Raw genomic sequence first — 19308 nt, forward strand, 5'->3', positions numbered from 1 at the left:
GCCTTGAACAGTAGAATTGGCCAAATATAAAAGATATACAAAAATTATCTGAAGAAGAGTCTTTTAAAGAAAAATTGGTCAAATGGAAAAGAGAAATACAAAAGTTCACTGAAGAAAATAATTCCTTAAAAATTTTAATTGGACAAGTCGAAGCTAATAATTTTGTGAATCATCAAGAAACAATAAAAGGAAATCAAAAGAATGAAAAAAGAAAAGAAAATGTGAAAATCTCATTGAAAAAACAAATAACCTGGGAATAGTTCCACAAGAGATAATTTAAGAATTATTGGACTTCCTGAAAGCCATATTCAAAAAAAAAAGAAATATCTCATCCATCATCTTTCAAGTAATTATTAAGGAAATTGGGGGCACGGTGGGATAGAGTATCGACCTTGGAGCCAGGAGGACAGGCTTGAATCTGATCTAACTTGACATTTACTAGCTATATGACCTTGGAGAAGTTACTTAACCATGACTGCCTCTCATCCAGGACCATCTCCAGTCATTCTGATTCATATCTGGCCACTGGAGGAGAAAATGAGGCTGGTGATTTAGCATAGCCCCCCTCTCACTCAAATCCAATTCATGTGGCATCACTTCCCTGATGTTGTGATCTTCTTAGAGAATGAAGAACAAGAATCATTAAGGGAAAATATTCTGATAATCTAGAAGTTGAGGGTAAAGTAGAAGTTGAAAGCATCCACCAATCGCCTCCTGAATGAGATCCCAAAATGATAGCTCCCAGGTATATTAAAGTCAAATTCTCGAGCTCCCAGATCAAGGAAAATATTCAACTATCATGGAGCCACTAACAGGCTAACACAAGATTTGGCAATTTCTACATTAAAAAATCAGAAGATTAGAAAAAGACAGTCTGGAAGCCAAAAGAACAAAGATTACAACTAAGAATTACCTCCTAAACAAAACTGAATAAAATCCTTCAGAGAGAAATTTTGACTTTCAAAAAAATATTCAAGAGAAGCAGAAATCAACAAACTGAAAAGAGAAATCATACCTAAAGGATTCAAAAGCTTATATTCTTACTTGGGAAAATGACACTTGGAACTTCTAAAAATTGTCTCATTATTAGAACAGTTAGGAGTATACATAGATGGTATGGTTGTGAAATGAAGGTGATGGGATATCTTAAAAAATTAAATTGAGGTTATGATGCAAAATATCATCCACCTCCAGAGAAAGAACCAATGGAGTCTGAATGGCAGATCAAAGCATACTTTTCCTTTATTTTTCTTGTATTTTTTTGGTCTGTGTTTTCCTTCATAACATAATGAATATGGAAATGGATTTTGCATGACTGCATGTGTATAACCTACAACAAATTATTTGCCTTCTCAAAGAGGGAAGGGAAGAAGGGAAGGAGCAAGAGTATTTTGAACTCAAAAAAATTTTTTAAAGGATTATTTTTTAAAAATATTTTTACATAAAACTGGAGGAAAATAACATATTAAAACAAAAGCTATTTATTAAGCACCCACTATGTACCATACACTGTGCTAAGCACTGGAAGTGCAAATATTCAACCCATCAAAAAGCATTTAGTAAGCATCTCCTGTGTGCCACACACAGCACAGTTGCTAAGCACTGGAAATATAAAAAAATCAATCCATCAAAATGCATTTATCAAGCACCTATTAAATACCACACATTATGCTAAGCACTGGAGGTACCAATATTTGCTCAATCAAAAAGCATTTACTAAGCACCTATTATGTACTTCACACTGTGCTAAACACTGGAGATAGGAAGAAAGACTAAAACTTGATCCCTGAGTTCAAGGAGCTCCCCTTCTAATGGAGAAGCCCCAGTGTGTATGCTTAAACTATTGGGTAAATGGGAGGTCCACCCAGAGGGAAGGTGCTGGTGGAAGAGTGAGAGGAGTAACAGAAAAGCTCTCTAGCTGATGGAATCATCAAGAGGGAGGGGCAGTAAGGATTCCAGTGTCTCTGGATCTTAAAAAACATGGGAGTAAAAAGTGCGAGAAAGGCAGGAAGGAGCCAAATAAGAGGGAGGTGACATGGAGTCAGACATAAACTTTAGGGAAATCACTATGGCAGCTGAATGAAGGATGAATTCATGAGGAAAACTTGAGGCAGAGAGATCAGCTTAGAGAATAGTTCGAGTAAGAGGTGATGGATGACAGTGAGGTAACCATGTCAGTAGAGAAAGGGGGATCTAGAGGAGAGATATTTTGAAGATAGAAAAGAGATTTGAAAACAATTTCAAATAAGATATTTCTCTCTATTCTCTCTATTTCTCTCTATTCTCTATTGAGTATGAAACTGTGGTTATGAACGTGGATGACTGGGAAGAGAAGGGGGAGGGAGGAGTGGTGAGAACTAGACATTGAAAAACAAAGACAGGTCTAGAGAAGAGAAAGTGAGAAGGCAGGAATCCTAAGCTTGGAACAGAATAATAAACCATAATAAATTAGAGCCCTCTGCCTGGTCTAGTCTCCAGGATGGCTATGTGATTCATGAAAAGTTTCTGATAAAGATGGGTCTAGAAAAGTAGGAAAGAGAAGTAAAATCCATTCAACCCACAGACCCAGGAAAATCGATAGAAAATTTGCTTCCAAAGGTTTTTATTCTCCCCAGTTTGCCTTATTTCCAACCATCCCCTCTGGGATAAGAACAGGTCTGAGGCTGCCTTTTACTCTGATGGTCAGGCCCAGATTGGCACTAGCAAAAGGATGGAGTGCTCCAGCTGACTTGCCTTGTCCTCATTCACCTGCCATTACAGCCCCCCAGCTTAGCTGAGGTGTTTTATGTACTTCTGGACCCATTTGATAGCTGGATTGGCACAGACCTTCAGTCCTTGTTTGGTTTCAAACCTGAGGATTGAAAAGCAGATGGAGTCTATTCAGAGAAGTTGCTGAAATTAAATGCCCTTCTTTTCTCATTTCTCCCTCTCTATCTCACGCTTACTTTTTGACCTCATTTTCCCAGGGCTATGAGCCCTTCCCCCTGCAGCACCTCCTGGGGATCCTCCCTGGGGTATTTTTGCCAGTCTCCAATGGAAGGAGAGCCCACCCAGAACCCAACAGGATTAGTACAGGAAGAAGATTCTCAATTAGTTCATCTCAACCTACTGTGAGGTCTCAGTACCTTCTTCATCATCTCCAAGCTAGTTTCTGACACCACACAATCTTTCCTACCACAACTAGCCACAGAGGCATTGCAGTGTCCTGCAAAGATCCCCAGCTCTAGAACCAGATAACTGTCTTTGCTACTTCCTCTTGGTGTCCGAATAGAAAACCCTCCTCAGCACTCCAGACCTCAGTTTCCTTCTCAATAAAATAAAGTAATTAGCCTGGATGCTCTCCTAAGTCCTCTCTGTCTCTCAATTCTATTTCCATTGCTCTCATACATCCACTCCATGAATTTTACAAAAATTCTCCAATGGTTGGAGAATGTGTTTTCTTCTTATGGCAAAGAATTTTAGGGGAGCCCCATTATTCTTCCATTCCAGTGTCAAATATCCTGTCCCCTCAAGGCATCTGAGAAATGAAAGATGACTCATCACTAATGGATAAGTGACTTGTGACCTATAATGTGACTAATTGGTGTATATTTTGCATATTATATTAATTATATTATATAATATTATATTATATTATATTATATTATATTATATTATATTATTATATCATATATTAATTTATTGTATTATATTATATCATATCATATTACATCACATCATATCATGTTATGTTATATTATATTATTATATTATATTATATTATATTATATTATTTAGAACAATGTACAGTTGTAATTATAAATATGATTATTTAAAATTATAACTGTATAGTATATAATTATAACAATATATTTATAATATATATCTATAAATATAAATATATATATTATTATATAATACATAATTATACATATTTATAATTATGACAATGTATTATATAATATATAATTATAATTCCATATTATGTAATCTATAATTATAATACTATTAAAGTATAATTACAAGGCATTCTATAATAAATCATTAAAATAAAATAGTATTTATAATTACAATGTAATTAAATCACCACATTATAATTATAACACTATATATAAATATTTGTATTTTATGATTATACCATCATCAATTTGGAAATAAAGGGAGGTCAGAGATCATCCTATTCTAGTATTATAGATGAATGGAAGGGATCATAGAAAGCCATCAAATCTCAGAGGCCCCATAAAAGTTAAAGGAGATGTCCATAGAGGTCACGAAGCTAATAAATAGCCAAGCTAAGATTTGAACCCAAGTCGTTTGACTCCCAGGCAAATAGATAGATAGGCACAATGGATAGATCACCAGGTCTGGAACTCTGAAGACCTGAATTCAAATCCAGTCTCAGATACTAACTACAAATCACTTAAAGCTATTTCCTCATCTGCCAAATGAGTTAGAGAAGAAAATGGCAAACCATTCCAGTATCACTGCCAAGAAAACCCCCAAATGGCATAATGAAGAATTGGACACAATGGAAAATGATTGAGCCATAACAACTTCAGTATGATTTCCAGTTTACCACATAGCTTTCCTAAATTCAAGTCTTCCCTTACAGTGGGGGGGGGGGGGGGGAGGCTGGAAACTTCCTGAGTTTCAGAACATCAGAGAGGATCTCAGAAATCTCCTAGTCTAACCTGTATGAAAACCAGGTTCCTGTCTACAACATCTCATCACAAATAGTTAGCTTCTAGGAGGTGCTGTGGTACAGAAGTCAAAGCAATGGCTGGGACAGGAGTTGGAGGGTCAGAGCTCACCTCCCACCTCTAATGTTTAACACCTGTGTGACCTTGATAAGGTTTATAATTCTCTGAACCCTAGTTTTCTTATCTCTAAAATCAGGGTGCTGAACTTCATAGCCCTCTAGGGTCCCTCCCAGCTGTAGTCATGATACTAAGGGAGTTGTTGGTTTGGGTATTTTTTCCTCTTTGTCAAATTATAATGTTTCTCAAAACTATATTCCTGGTAAAAAAAAAAAGTCTTATTTCTTTAGAAAGTATTCAGGTCTTCACTTTACAGTTATCTGTGTCTGTAGATGAGAAGTCAAGATCTATGAATATCTCCCCTTGTTAAATACCAACTCAGGAAGACAATTTCCTCATGTTTCTTAAAGTCCAGGAAGAGACAATAATTAATTAAATAGTATTATATAAGGATGATAATCTTTGAGGAGCAATTGGGCAACTTAATACTGTGCAACCTTCATAGTTATGTCACAAAGGAGGTTAATGATTTCCCCTATCCTTTCTTTTTGGATAAATATTCCCCTCTTTCTTGGTTCTTGGTTTGGGGCAGTCAATTTGGACAGCTGGCCTCCACCTATAGGTTTATGGTAATCCAAGAGAACAAAACTTCAGATCTAATCTATGTTTTCTGCCATTTTATTTTAGCCCTTTATTCATAAGGTTTACATTTTACATTGATCCTAAATCTTCCTTTCTGAAATTTTTACCCATTGCTCCTAATCCTATAAGATGGGGTCAATGAAACACAATTCTAAAGCTTCTTCCCCATTGGATTCCTTGGGGATTCTCAGTCATTGCATTTCAACCCATCTCCTCTTGCCTTTTCTGAGAACATCAGCAGATGAGGTACTCACAGAACTCCAGGTTTAGGGCACTGGGGGCTGGTCCTAACAAAAGCGATCACGAGAGACTTTGGGATTCGATGGGCAACAAAGTTGCTGCAGCAGGGGACGACATCAGCTGTAAAGGAAGGAGCTGTATGAGGAGGACTTATGAGAGGGACCTCATAGTAACTAAATAAGGAGAGTGAACTTACCTTTCTCAACTGACATCACCAAGTAGAAGTCAGAGAAGAGGAGGAAAAAGAAGAAGGCAGTCACCAAGACCCTCATGGTCATGATGAGTAGAAGCTTGGGAGTCAACTCAAAATGAAGAAATGTTCAACTTGACTTTGACCTTGTTCTGTAGGGACAGCAAGAGAAGGGAACAGAAAAAAAATATTCTTAGAAATTGAATTTCTTATTTGAGCAGGTGACCATGTTATGAAAATAAGGCAATAGAGGCTTAAAAGAAAAAGAGAGAGGGGCAGCTAGGTGGTGCAGTGGATAGAGCACTGGCCCTGGAGTCAGGAGAACCTGAGTTCAAATTTGACCTTGGACACTTAATGATTACCTAGCTGTATGACCTTGGGCAAGCCACTTAACCCCATTGCCTTGCAAAAACAAAGAAGAAGGAGGAGGAGGAGGAGGAGGAGGAGGAAGAAGGGGAAGAAGAAGAAGAAGAAGAAGAAGAAGAAGAAGAAGAAGAAGAAGAAGAAGAAGAAAGAGAGGCTTTGGGGAATAGAACCTCCCAGGCAACTGTAACAGTTCGAGCCAATAACCCAATCAAATAAACATTTATTAAATAATTACTATGTGCTAAGCACGGAAATACAAAGAAAGACCAACCCTGACCTTGAGGAGCTTATAACCTGAAATGGGAGACAACACACAAAACAAAACTAGAAAAATAGAAGGATGGGACTGGGGTGGGGAGGGAGGTGAAACATCAAAGGAGAAATTGTTCCAAGGACTTGAAACCAGGCAGGATAGCAAGTGCAAAGATGAATGAGGATCTTTTATGCGGTTTCTGTCCTCTCTAAAGGAAGGAAGAGTTTGGTAATCTTCCCTGCAGGCCTCAATGAGAGGGGACAGAAGGCTGACAGCAGCATGGTAAAGAATTTAGACATGATAAGTTTGCCCTGGGAAGATTATCCTTTTCCATGAAGTTGAAATCAGGAAAAGCAGCAGATGAAGAGAAGAGTGAGGACAAGACCTCACCCAAACACCCCCATTCCTGAGCTTGCCATGAGGTACCTAAGTTGCCACCCCACCTGGCTTCCACACAAGAAATAGGCCCTCTTGGCACCCACATCAACTTCTTACCTTGTGCCAGAACTCCTACTCCCATTGGCTATGAAGTCAGCCACCAGAGCCTCACAAGATACAGCATGACCACTTGTCCAGGAGCTGGACCTTGAAGGACTTTGGATTCACCCAGTTCACTCAACAAACCTCTTATCATTACTCTGCCTTATCTATTACTGGAGAATTAGCATACTCCCATCAACTTAAACTACCCATCCTAGGGATATGGAACCTCCAGCTACCCAAGAACAAGCCCTGCTCCCCAACCCCAGCTTATCCCTCTTCAATGGAGATCAACATCTTCTCTGGAACTTGTAGTCTTAGAAAATTGTCAGAGGTAGGTCTCTAGAAGTTTTGAGACATACTATCTATCTACCATGCCAAGCTGCCTCTCAAACAGACTATTTCCTATTTTAAGGCTTTGCCCTTAAATCCATTTCCTAAAAAGAGAGAAAGTTATGATAGCTAGTAAAATCAGTCATCAAGATTTATAGAAATTCATTCTGATTGTAAATCTGTATTTTGAAGAGATCACAAAAAAGGGTAAAAAACTCACATGTACAAAAATATTTATAGCAGTTCTTTTCATAGTGGCATAGAATTGGAAATTGAGAGGATGCCCATCAATTGGGGAATGGCTGAACAAATTATGGTATTTGAATGTGATGGAAAACTATTGTTTTATAAGAAATATTGAGGGAAGGGACTTCAGTATAGTCTGGAAAAACTTGCGTGAACTGATGCTTAGTGAAGTGAGCAGATTCAGAACTTTCTACACACTAACAGTAACATTGGGAGATGATCAACAATGATGGACCTCTTCATTTCAGCAAAACAATAATCAAAGACAATTCTAAAAGACTAGTGATGGAAAATACCATTGATATCCAGAGAAAAGGCTATGGAGTTTAAATGTAGACCAAAGCTTACTATCTTCGATTTTTAAAAGTTGTCTTATGTAGTATGGTTTTTTTCTCTTTTTTTTCCATTTCAAATTTGAATCTTCTTTCACAATATGATTAATATGGTTTTATGGGGAGAGTGGGGAAGGAAAGAAGGGAAGAAAAAAATGTGAAACTCAAAACCTTGCAAAAAAATGATTGTTGGAAACAATCATGGCTGTAGTTGGGAAATGAATTTTGAAAATATTTTTTAAAAAAGAATTGTCCCTAAATTGAATTTGTTACTTTTTTCCTTACAGAGCTAATCAATGAAAAATCATCAGCCCAAGGTTTCCACAGAAGTTCCATTTGAGCAGCATTTCCTTAGAAATCAGTAATTCCATTTCCAAAACCAAGGCCAAACTAATAGATAGAATAGATGGATGATTTCAATTATGTGATTTGAAGAATGGCAGGAAGTGTCTCCCTGTCCGAAAGCCTCTTTTCTGCAGAATGTCATCTAAAATTTCACCTTTAGAGATTCTTTCCATTGAGCTTGATCACTCAACTGATAGGCATTTTTAAGCACAGAGTCTTGACAGACACTGGGCTAAGAATGGAGAATAAAAAGACCAAAGTGGGACATTTCTCACTACAAGGAATTGGGGTTCTAGCAGGGGAGAAAGTTACGCAAAATAATTGTATCAAAAATAAACATGGGGGCGGCTAGGTGGCACAGTGGATAAAGCACTGGCCCTGGAGTCAGGAGTACCTGGGTTCAAATCTGGTCTCAGACACTTAATAATTACCTAGCTGTGTGGGCTTGAGCAAGCCACTTAACCCCATTTGCCTTGCAAAAACCTTAAAAATAAGTAAATTAATAAACATAAGTGTTTGCTAAGAGAAAGGCACCTGCAGCTAGAAGCGACAGGAAGACCTCACAAAGGAGGTTTTATGCTGAGTTTTGCAGGAAAGGAGGAATTCTAGAAGACAGAATTGACACTGAATGTCTTCTTGGCAGGGGAAGAGAAGGAGGGATAGGGGATAGTCAATGCAAAGGGCTTGACTACACCATAAAGTGCTTGGGAAGGAGTGTATGATAAGGCTGGAAAGGCAAGATTGATGGTAAAGGGTTTCACTCATTTACAGGCAAAATCTAAACACCCTAGCAGGCTAAATACTTAGGAGTACTCAATCACCTATACACACTTGAGTATGAATTAGTCTATCAATTTTCTTTCCTGGGATGAGGACTAGGTATAGCTCACTGGGGAAAGGTAGAGCTATATAAAGTTTCTCAGTAAAGAATTATGGGCTCTTAAGGGCAGAAGTTTTCCAAGATGGAGCAGCTCACTGAAAGAGGAAGCTGAGGCAATGACCCCACATCTTCATCTGCCTCACCTCTTTGGCCAAGGCTCAACCTCTTCTTTGAGATACATTCAATGTATCTTTTTTGAGAGAAGAAGCTATTGTTTTCTTTTATTTGCCTCCCCAGTGCTTAGCACAATTCCTGAAATACAGTAAGTGATTAATAAATACCCTATTCATTCTTTCTTTTTAATTCTTTGCATCAGGACAGACTCCCCAGATGAATGAGGGAATGACATTATACAGATAGGATAGTAATGGATAGGGAATAGGGACTAGAGTGAGATTTAAATTATAAAAGTAGATTTTTATATAAGAAAACTCTATCAATGCCAATTGGTCTATTCTCTGTAATTCTTCAACTGAGTTATGAGGGTGGTATAAAAACATAAGCCATCAATAAAAAAAAATTTTAAAGATAGTTACATAGCTTAACCCTCTCCTAATATAAGGAAGATAAGCCCATGGAAATAATGAGAGTTACCCAAAGTATTGTAAGTGGTATTAGAACTGGGATTACAAAATCAACAGGTCTCCTATTACACCACACAGCCAATACACTAAACTTGGACTATGAAGAACCCACATTATCTCTCCTTCTAACTTTTATTTGTACATTTTACACACACACACACACACACACACACACACACACACACATGTAAGGATGGATTGCACTCTTTAATCATAAATCCATCATAGAAATAGAAATTACTTCAATATTTTTACCCACAGTTCTGTTGCTAGCTGTATTTCCCTCTATCCTATTCCCCACCCATATTTACTCCATTCTCTCTTTCCTTTCACCCTGTCCCTCCTCAAAATTGTGTTGTCTGACTAAGCTCTACCACAATCTTTCTTCTCTTCTATCACCTATAACCCCCTTTCCTCCTCCCTCCCCTTTCTCCATCCCTTTCCTTTCTTATTTTCCTCTAGGGTAAGATAGATTTCTATATTCAATGAGAGTGTATGTTATTTCCTCTCTGAGCCATTTCCAATGAGAGTGAAGGCTCACTCCCTCTCCCTTATCTTCTCCCTCTTCGACTGCATTGCAAAAACTTTCCTTGCCTCTTTTATATGAAATAACTTAGCCCATTCTACCTCTCCTTTATCTCCCAGTCATCAGTTTCCCTTAGTTCCATTTTACATTTGAAAGGATTATTTTCTTCAGAGTTTTTGTATTTCCTTTTCCATCTGGCCAATTCTGCTTTTTAAGGCATTCTTCCCCTCATTGGTCTTTTGGACTGCTTTTTGCATTTGACCTAAACTGGTTTTTAAGATGTTATTTTCTTCAGTATTTTTAATAATTCCTTCACCAAGTTTCTAACTTGGTTTTCATGATTTTCCCACATCACTCTCATTTCTCTCCCCAATTTTTCTCTACCTCCCTTACTTGATTTTCAAAATTTGTTTGGACTCTTCCATAATCTGAGACAAAATAATATTTTTCTTGGCAGTTTTGAATACAGAAACTTTGACCTTATTATCTTCTGAGTGTGTGATTTGATCCTCCATGGTTCCAAAATAATTGTCTATGGATGGATTTTTTTTTCTTCTTTTTTTGTTCATTTCTGCAACCTATTACTGTGAACTGTTTCTGGATGGCTGAAGTCAGCTTGCTCCAGTGGGACCCAGGCTGTGCTGCAGACCCTTTCTATCTCCTTTCCATGGATCTTCCAAGTTGTCTTGGACTGGAAAATTGTTTCATTCAGTATTTTTGTGGGTTCTTCCACTCTACAATTTGATTAGAGTCATTATTTTAAAGGTAATTGGCAGTAGTCTGGGGGAGTGCTTGTGGAAATTCCTGCCTCTACTCCACCAACTTGGCTCTTCCCTCCTCCTAATATTTATAAAGGCAAACATATGGAACTGGGAAGGAAAAAAAAAAGCAAAGAGGTGAGCAAAAGAAGTGGGATAAACTAGCAAAGGACCAGGATATTTGGCAATAAGGGTGGGGAAGGAAAGTGAAGAATTATTGTGGATGATGTTATTTGTCTTTTGTTCTCCTAGAGTACCAATGCCGTCAGTGGCGTGATGTCTTGACTTGCACAGGAGTTGGATCTAAATAAGGCAGAGTTGTGCAAAGTGATCAAGAACTTACCTTAAAGCATGTGCTAGCACGGGGGACTGAAGCTACTGAACAACTAGACTCTTCTGAATTGACAGAAAATGCCTAAGGGATCACTATCCACAACCTGGTTTCCAAGTGAGGGATAGGTTATCCTGGTACCAGCACTACCTGTTGGCACCTGAACAATTCCCACATTACTCATGCCAAAGCTCCTACTCCTTCCTTCTATGAATCAGTCAGTCTCCTGGGGCCTCACAGGATACAGCGTGACCACTTGCCCTGGAGTTGGACCTTGAAGAAGGACTTTGGGTTTACCAAGTACCCTCAACAAACCTCTTATCAGCCTTTTCTATTTCTGGAGAATTAATATTCTCCCATCACCTGAAACTCTACCCATCCTAGGGATATGAATTTCCAGCAAGCCATGAACAAACCCTGCTACTCAACTCTAATTGATCCCTCTTCTTTTTTTAGGTTTTAGGGGTTTGGGGGGGTTGGCAAGGCAATGGGGTTAAGTGACTTGCCCAAGGCCACACAGCTAGGTAATTATTAAGTGCCTAAGGCTGGATTTGAACTCAGGTCTTCCTGACTCTAGGACCAGTGCTCTATTCATTTCTCCACCTAGCTGCCCCAATATCTCTTCTTTTTTTTTAGATTTTTTGCAAGGCAATGGGGTTAAGTGACTTGCCCAAGGCCACACAGCTAGGTAATTATTAAGTGTCAGTGTCTGAGGTCGGATTTGAACTCAAGTACTCCTGACTCCAGGGCTGGTGATCTATCCACTGAGCCACCTAGCTGCCCCTCCTGATACCTCTTCTAATGGAGAGCAGCAGCTTCTTTTATTCTCTTTTATGACTTTTGATCTTATAAAATTGCTTGGGGGCATTTCAGGTTTAAGTGACTTTCCTTGGTCATGCTACCAGCATCTTTCAGAGGTAGGTCTCCAGGGACTTTGAGACAAACTATCTATCCACCTTGCCAGGCTGCCTCTCAAACAGACCATTTCCTCTTTCATTGCTTTGCTGTTAAATCCATTTCCTTAATAAATGAGAAAGTTTATGAGAGCTAGTAAAATCAGCCCTCAAGATATGTGGAAATTTATTCCAGTTGTGTCTTGTTCATGCACCAAAAAAAAAAAAAAAACTGAGAAAGTAAAGCAGATATGCTTCTTTTCAATTGGATTCCAATCATTGGGAAATTCATTCAGTTTCTCATCTGGACCCTCTATGCTCTGTGCAGCAAAAATTTATTTGTATCCCACCACTCCTTGTACTTCCCCAACATCTGGCACTAGATGGGTACTTAAGAAATGTTCCTATATTGAATTAGTTCCTTTTTTCCTTACAGAACTAACTAATGAGAAACCATAAGCCCATGATGATATCCATGGAAGTCCCATCTGAGCAATGTTTCATTAAGAACATGGAAAGCCCATCTTCTTTAGAAATCCAGTGTTCCAATTTAGTAGAGACAGTTAGGTAGAGCATTGGATAGACACTAGCCCTGGTGTCAGGAGGACCTGAGTTCAAATCCAGTCTCAGGAACTAGATAATTACCTAGCTGTGTGACCTTGGGCAAGTCACTTAACTCCTCATTGTCTTGCAAAAAAAGAAAAGAAAAGAAATCCAGTGTTCCAGTTCCTGGACTAGGGCCAACTTAATGGACAGAGTAGATGGATGATCAATTATATGATTTGAGGAGTAGCAAGAAGTACTTGCCTGTCCAAAAGCCACTTTCCCTGATTGCCAAAGACTGACAGAGTATCCAAAATTTCATTCAATTGGGTTTGATCACTAAATCATTTTTTATATATTAAGCACAGAGTTTATACAGACTCTGGGCTAAGGGTGGAAAATAAAAAGACCAAGGTGAAACAGGTCCTCACCTCAAGGAGTTTATGTTTTAGCAGGAGAAAAACACATGTGCAGAAATAACTGTATCAAAAACAAACATAAGGGAATGGCACTAGCCCTTAGACACAATTGGAAAGACTTCATGGAAGAGGTAATAGGATGAGTTTTAAAGGAAGGGAGGTATTCTAAAAAGTAGGTCAAAACAAAGGCAATTGATGAAATAACATAGTCATCAATAAAACACTTCCCCCTAAACCTGGTACACCCTTTCCCATGCATATTCATAAAATCAGCAGAAAGATAACACATATATAGAGAACATAAATGGAGCCTCAAACACATATGAAATATATAGGCAAAAGCTTGGTGGCACAGTGGGTACAGGAACTGACTTGAAATCAAAAAGACTTGAGTTCAAATGCTACTTAGACACTTATTAGCTGTGTGCACATAGCTGTCATTTAAGTTCTCTTGCCTCCCTTTTAAATAGGATTAATAAGAGTGTCCAATTCTCAAGATCGTTGTGAAGATCACATGAGATAGCACATTTTTTAAAAGGGAGATTCCTGTTTTCTATTGTCAAGAAAGCCTTATTAGCTAATCTCCTTAGGCAAAAAATCTTTTGTTTAATCTGCTATGGTTGGTCACTGAGGATTTTACAGCCTTTCAAAATTTAGGAAATCTAACCAAGAGATAAATAAGAAAGAAGTTAAAGATTTAAATATAATTTTTAAAAATTAGAAATGTTAGATCTCTGGGGATTACTGAGTAACAATAAAAAAAAATGTATGTACTTCTCATTTCTACAGTGGCAACTTTATAAAACTGACCACATGTTGAGACACAAAGATTTCATCAAAAAAATGTAGAAAAGCAGAAATACTAAATGTACCATTTGCCAATCACAATATAATAAAAATTATATCTATATAGGGCTGCTCTTGAGGGAAAAAATCTTTAAGTAGTTTTAAGACTTAATGTAATTAAGAAACTAAGTAATAGAATCCTAAAGACCTGCTAGACAAAAAACAAATTAGAAATGTCATAAAAGAATTGAGACAATATATTAAAACTTGTGAGATGAAACTAAAGTATTGATTAGAAGTAAATTGATAACTAAACCTTTTTCTCAGTAGTGAGGTGAAGAACAGATCAATGACTTAAGAACACAACTTAAAAATCCTTGAACCACAACAAATTTTAAAATCCCAACTATGCAATCATGTAAAAATTCTAAAAATTAATTGAGATGAATAAAATTGAAAGTCAAAAATAATGAACTAATAAAACTAGGAGTTGCTTTAAAAAACACTAATAAAATAGATAACTAGCCAATCTGAAATTTTAATTTAAAAAAAGAAAAGCAAATCGTTTGTTTCAAAAAAAAATAAAAACAAGCATTCACAACAAATGAAGAAACTATTTTGCCAAAATTCATACTAAAAAAAAAAATCAATCATGGATGAATATTTCTACAACATGGTTTACTCTCAGGGTCAAGTTTGTTACATTTCCCTCTCAGGATTCTTATGGTACTTGAGTGGAGTTTTGGCATCTTTTTTTTTTTCCATTGGCTCAAGACACCATTAGCATTCCTACTAATTTTAGAAGGCCAGTGACAAATACCCCATATCCATTTAAGTATGTAACATGAGATAGCATTTACAAAGAAATATTTACTTCAAAGGTATAGACAGAATAAATTACAAATAGTTTCTCTGATACTTCAGGGGCATAATCTCTCTTCATCCACTCAATCTCTAAGGGCTCAGATAGAGATTAAGCTCAAAATTTAGCTCAGTCCTGGATAGAGTTGGTCCCACTAATTTAGACCCATGGGTGGTATTCATGTTGGATTTTGCTGGGCTTGAGTAATAAAGATCATTTCACATGATCAATTAGGCTAGCTCATATATCTAAAGATTACTAGACTCCCAAATTCCTATGGTTTGCACTCCCAGCCTTTATCACTTTTAAGTCTAGAGTTCCATTCCCTGCACCTAGAAAGGGAAAAAAACAAAGAAAAAGGGAAAAGACCCTAGGTCATATAACCTTAAAAAAGAGAAGAGACCTCAAAATCTTTTTTTTCTTACAAGTTTTCATTATAAGTGAAGATACTATGGGTGAAAGAATTAGTTCACATCCTCACAAATGTAGCAATAGAGCCAAAGAGAGACAGCAGTTGACTCAGTCAAACCTTCTTAAAGATACTGACAATTGGTTTTTTATATAGTCATTAGGAGGAAAAAACTCCCCTCAATTATGTGATAAATCAGCTAGAACTGATTATGGAATTGCCCACATAATGTTATTCATTTAAAGATATATCACCACCACTATCCAAAATAGTCCAAGAAATGTTAATTAACTACAAGCAATAAGACAATAAAGAAAAATGGAGTAAAGAAAATTATTGCTTTTGCAAGCAGTTTAATAGTTTACTTAGAAAACTCTAAAGAGTTAACAAAAATTAGTTAAAATAATAAATTATCAAATATCAGGACATAAATTGAATCCACATCAGTATTTCTTTCTATTACCAACAAAACCAAGCAGGAAGAGGTAGAAAGAGAAATTCCATGCAAAATAACCACAGAAAGTACAAAATATTGAACAATGTATCAATCAAGATACATACTTGAATTATATGAATCCAACAATAAAATAGTCTTTAAAGAATTAACTCATACCCAAATTATTAGAGAAATATTAATTACTCATAGGTGGGTTAAACCAATGTAATAAAAAGAACCTGATCTATATTAATTCATTTAGGCCTTGGTATGTCAACCAAATTACCAAAAGATTGTTTTGCTCTCCAGAAAAGAAAAAAATAATATTGAAAGTCATATGAGGGGTGTGGCTAGATGGCGCAGTGGATAAAGTACTGGCCCTGGAGTCAGGAGTACCTGGGTTCAAATCTGGCCTCAGACACTTCATAATTACCTAGCTGTGTGAACTTGGGCAAGCCACTTAGCCCCATTTGCCTAAAAGAAACAAAACAAAACAAATGAAACTCATATGAGGAGCTGGGAAAGGAGTAAATTACTTTTTAAGCACCTTCACAAATGATTCTTGTCCTTCATTATCAAAGAAGACCAAAGAAGACATAGTGCCACAAGCTGGGCTCAAGTAGTCCATGTGAACATCTGGAGTAGGTATTCTAAACTTACTTTTGTCTTGTTTCCTTTGAGCTGCTTCAATTCTGCCCTTCTCACAGAGCGCAGCACCCTCACTGATGAGGGCATGCCATGCTGGACAGTCCTGTGCTAGTGTCTCCCATGTGGTACAATCAGTTCCAAAGATCTTAAGAGAGTCATTCAGGGTGTCTCGGTATTACTTCCCCTGACCCTGTTATGAGCAATTGCCCTGTGTGAGTTCTCATAGAATAGTCCTTTTGGCAAGCATACTTCTGGCATTCTAACAACATGACCATAACAACATGAATAGTTGCACTTTCTGTAGTAATGTTAGAATGTTAGGTGGTTTAGCACAAGAATCCATAGCCTTGTGAGAGAAAGGTACTATTATTAGTAGTATTTTATTATTACCCCCATTTTGCAGTTAAGGAAACTGGGGCAGTCAGAAGTTAAGTGACCTGCCTTGGGACACCCAGCTAGTATCTGAGGCTGAATTTGAATACTGGTCTTTCATAGACAAAAACAGATGAAGGAAGGGATTTATTTATAAATGAAGATGTAAAAACAAAGTATCAATACAAATTTTAAAAAATTTAAAATGCCAATATATGTGAAACACCAGACTCCAAGTCTCCCTAATCCTGTACCCCAAAGAGGTTTTTGAGGGATTTTTGGCTTTTCTTGTTTTTGTTTTTATCCTTGACTTATTGTTCTCACCTTCCAAAGATAGTTTGGATATAATCTGTGTCTCAGTTCCCCCAAAAGTGAATAAAAGACATCCCCAGCTCTTGTTCAAGTGTAATACCTTGATTACTCCCATATCACCTAAAATAGCTCATATTTAGGGTTCCTTGTGGAACTGGATTCACTCAAATTCTCAGCTTTTGACTTCACACCAATGCATTTACTTTTTTCTATCAACCAGAGGGCTCATCAATTCAAAGAAAAGCTACTTAATGAAATGGGACAGTAAGAACTTTCTTAATAGAACATTTCTTCCATAAACTCAATGCATACTGACCCATAAATCCATATCTCCTCAGTGGAGAGAACAAATATGAATAAGATCATGTATAAGAGGATACAATATGGAAAACACATATAGCTGGTCCAGAGGCAACTTATACCTCTTGGGCTGTGTACAAGCACCAGTGTCTTCTGGAGACCCCATCATGTTGCTGCCCCTAGTCTTGCTCCCACTGGGTATAAGTGCTTTTGCTAGACCTATCTTCCCTCTGGGCTCCATCGGGTTCTTCTGGTTTCCATGAATAGTATGGTGATGACTGGTACATGGTGTCCACTTGTGTTTCTCTTCTGGTCTTATATAGTGTCTCCATTAGGCACATTACCTTGCTGGTCCCTATTGTCTCCATGAGACATTGTGTGTTTTGCCATTTTCTGGACTTCTCATCTCTTCTAAGCATTGCTCTCTGCTACTATTTGTTGGAATTACTTCTTCAGAGTTCCTCATGCCAACTCTGCTTCAGTTTGCCAGGATAGTGTGGCTAGGACCTCTTCTGGAAAAGGGCAGGTGGACAGTTCCTTAATCAATTATTCAGCTGACTTGCAGAGTGTCCCTAGGATAAGATTAATCTTTTTGGATTCCTGTCTGATTCCTGGTTATCTTTGACATAATGCTCTAACTTAGAGTTCAAAACTCCCAAGATCATCTCTGGCTTAACAAGCAAATGAATTTGATCGAGGACAAATGAAAAACTAAAGGGGATAGGTTACTATTCTCTGCCTGAATATCCTCCATTTTTCTTTATTCATTATCTCTATTAGCAGCAAATGACAATGACTTAGTTCTGTAATTTGCTTGAAGATAAACTATTTCCCTGCATGACCATTCAAAGCCAGAATATGGATCTTGATTGTTAAATAGAGATTATTTCAACAAAGAAAAACAATACAAAGGATGCAAAAGACTTGGAGAAATCCATAAACAGGTAGAGAAACAAAGGCATTCAAAAGATTCATACAAAGAAAGAAAGTGTTCTCTGAGTCTATTAGCTCTCCTTAGTCATTTTGGTAACTGTAATCTTTAACAGAGATTGATACTGCCCCTCTCACACTCTTAGATACTGGGATTCCTTATACACACACACACACACACACACACACACACACACACCTATGCATGTGTATGTAAAAAGATATATCCATGTATATCCTGTATATCCATGCATGCACACACACACACACACACACACACTTTAAAGATATGAATAAGCACTCCGCCTCCCATCTGAAAAGTACTATTTGAACCTTCTGTAATAATGTGAAAGGAACAAGTGGGTGGATTTCTTAGCAACACCCCCCCCCCAATATGGTGGCTCATTTTCCCAATAAGGTCCAGTTCAGGACCTTTACTGAGAATTGGATGATTCTTTTTTCCTCCAAGAACCTCACTATATCAAGAAGACTCCTTTGCTCTCTAGAAATATAACTCCCAAACTTTAAACTTGGAAACTCAGAGTCAACCTCCTAGATTGCTATTACCTGGAAAATATTCTGATTAAAAGACTAGATTCTGGGGTCACACTGCCTAAGAAGTTCAAAATCTCCCCTCCTTCACATAGGAATTCGGGGTCCACCAACATGAACTACCTAAGTAGCCACATATTTGTGGTCTCAGCCATGTGCTTCTGTAAGTAAATCAAATAATTGCTGTCAATCTTTTGGCAGCTAAGAAAGTTAACTCTCAGATCTCTTCTTTCAAGCCTCCAGCAAGCACATGGCTAATTCTCAAGTGCATCTGTCCCATAGTCTCCTAGAAAAGGAAAAGGCATAGACATTTCTCACTAGGATCAGTCTCACTTCACTGCATGCAGTATGTTTTCTGAACTGGGAAAGACAAAAAGGAAGTCTGAAAAAGAGACTGCTGATTTGTCAGCTCACTTTTTTTCTTTTTTAGATTTTTGCAAGGCAAATGGGGTTAAGTGGCTTGCCCAAGGCCACATAGCTAGGTAATTATTAAGTGTCTGAGGCCGGATTTGAACTCAGGTACTCCTGACTCCAGGGCCGGTGCTCTATCCACTGTGCCATCTAGCCGCCCTTGTCAGCTCACTTTTGCAAAAGGGAGGGACAG

General features: G+C 37.6%; 1 protein-coding gene across 1 annotated transcript; it reads right to left on the reverse strand.

Moving 5' to 3' along the window:
* Window positions 1–2595: 2595 nt before the first annotated feature.
* On the reverse strand, window positions 2596–16466 carry LOC141490126 (C-C motif chemokine 18-like). The gene is made up of 4 exons (XM_074190385.1): window positions 16251–16466; window positions 5815–5960; window positions 5633–5738; window positions 2596–2851 (listed from the first exon to the last, which is right to left on the reverse strand). Exons 2-4 carry the CDS (start codon window positions 5894–5896, stop codon window positions 2770–2772), a joined length of 270 nt encoding a protein of 89 aa, XP_074046486.1. The 5' UTR covers window positions 5897–5960; window positions 16251–16466; the 3' UTR covers window positions 2596–2769.
* Window positions 16467–19308: the final 2842 nt, after the last annotated feature.

The sequence above is a fragment of the Macrotis lagotis genome, chromosome 5, assembly GCF_037893015.1.
Source record: "Macrotis lagotis isolate mMagLag1 chromosome 5, bilby.v1.9.chrom.fasta, whole genome shotgun sequence".
Lineage (NCBI taxonomy): Eukaryota > Metazoa > Chordata > Mammalia > Peramelemorphia > Peramelidae > Macrotis > Macrotis lagotis.

Coding starts and splice junctions, on each gene's coding strand:
- LOC141490126 (XM_074190385.1), bottom strand. CDS start 5,896: ATGACCATGAGGGTCTTGGTGACTGCCTTCTTCTTTTTCCTCCTCTTC. Junction 5,739..5,814: donor GGTGATGTCAGTTGAGAAAG/GTAAGTTCACTC, acceptor CTTCCTTTACAG/CTGATGTCGTCCCCTGCTGC. Junction 2,852..5,632: donor TGCCCTAAACCTGGAGTTCT/GTGAGTACCTCA, acceptor TTCAATCCTCAG/GTTTGAAACCAAACAAGGAC.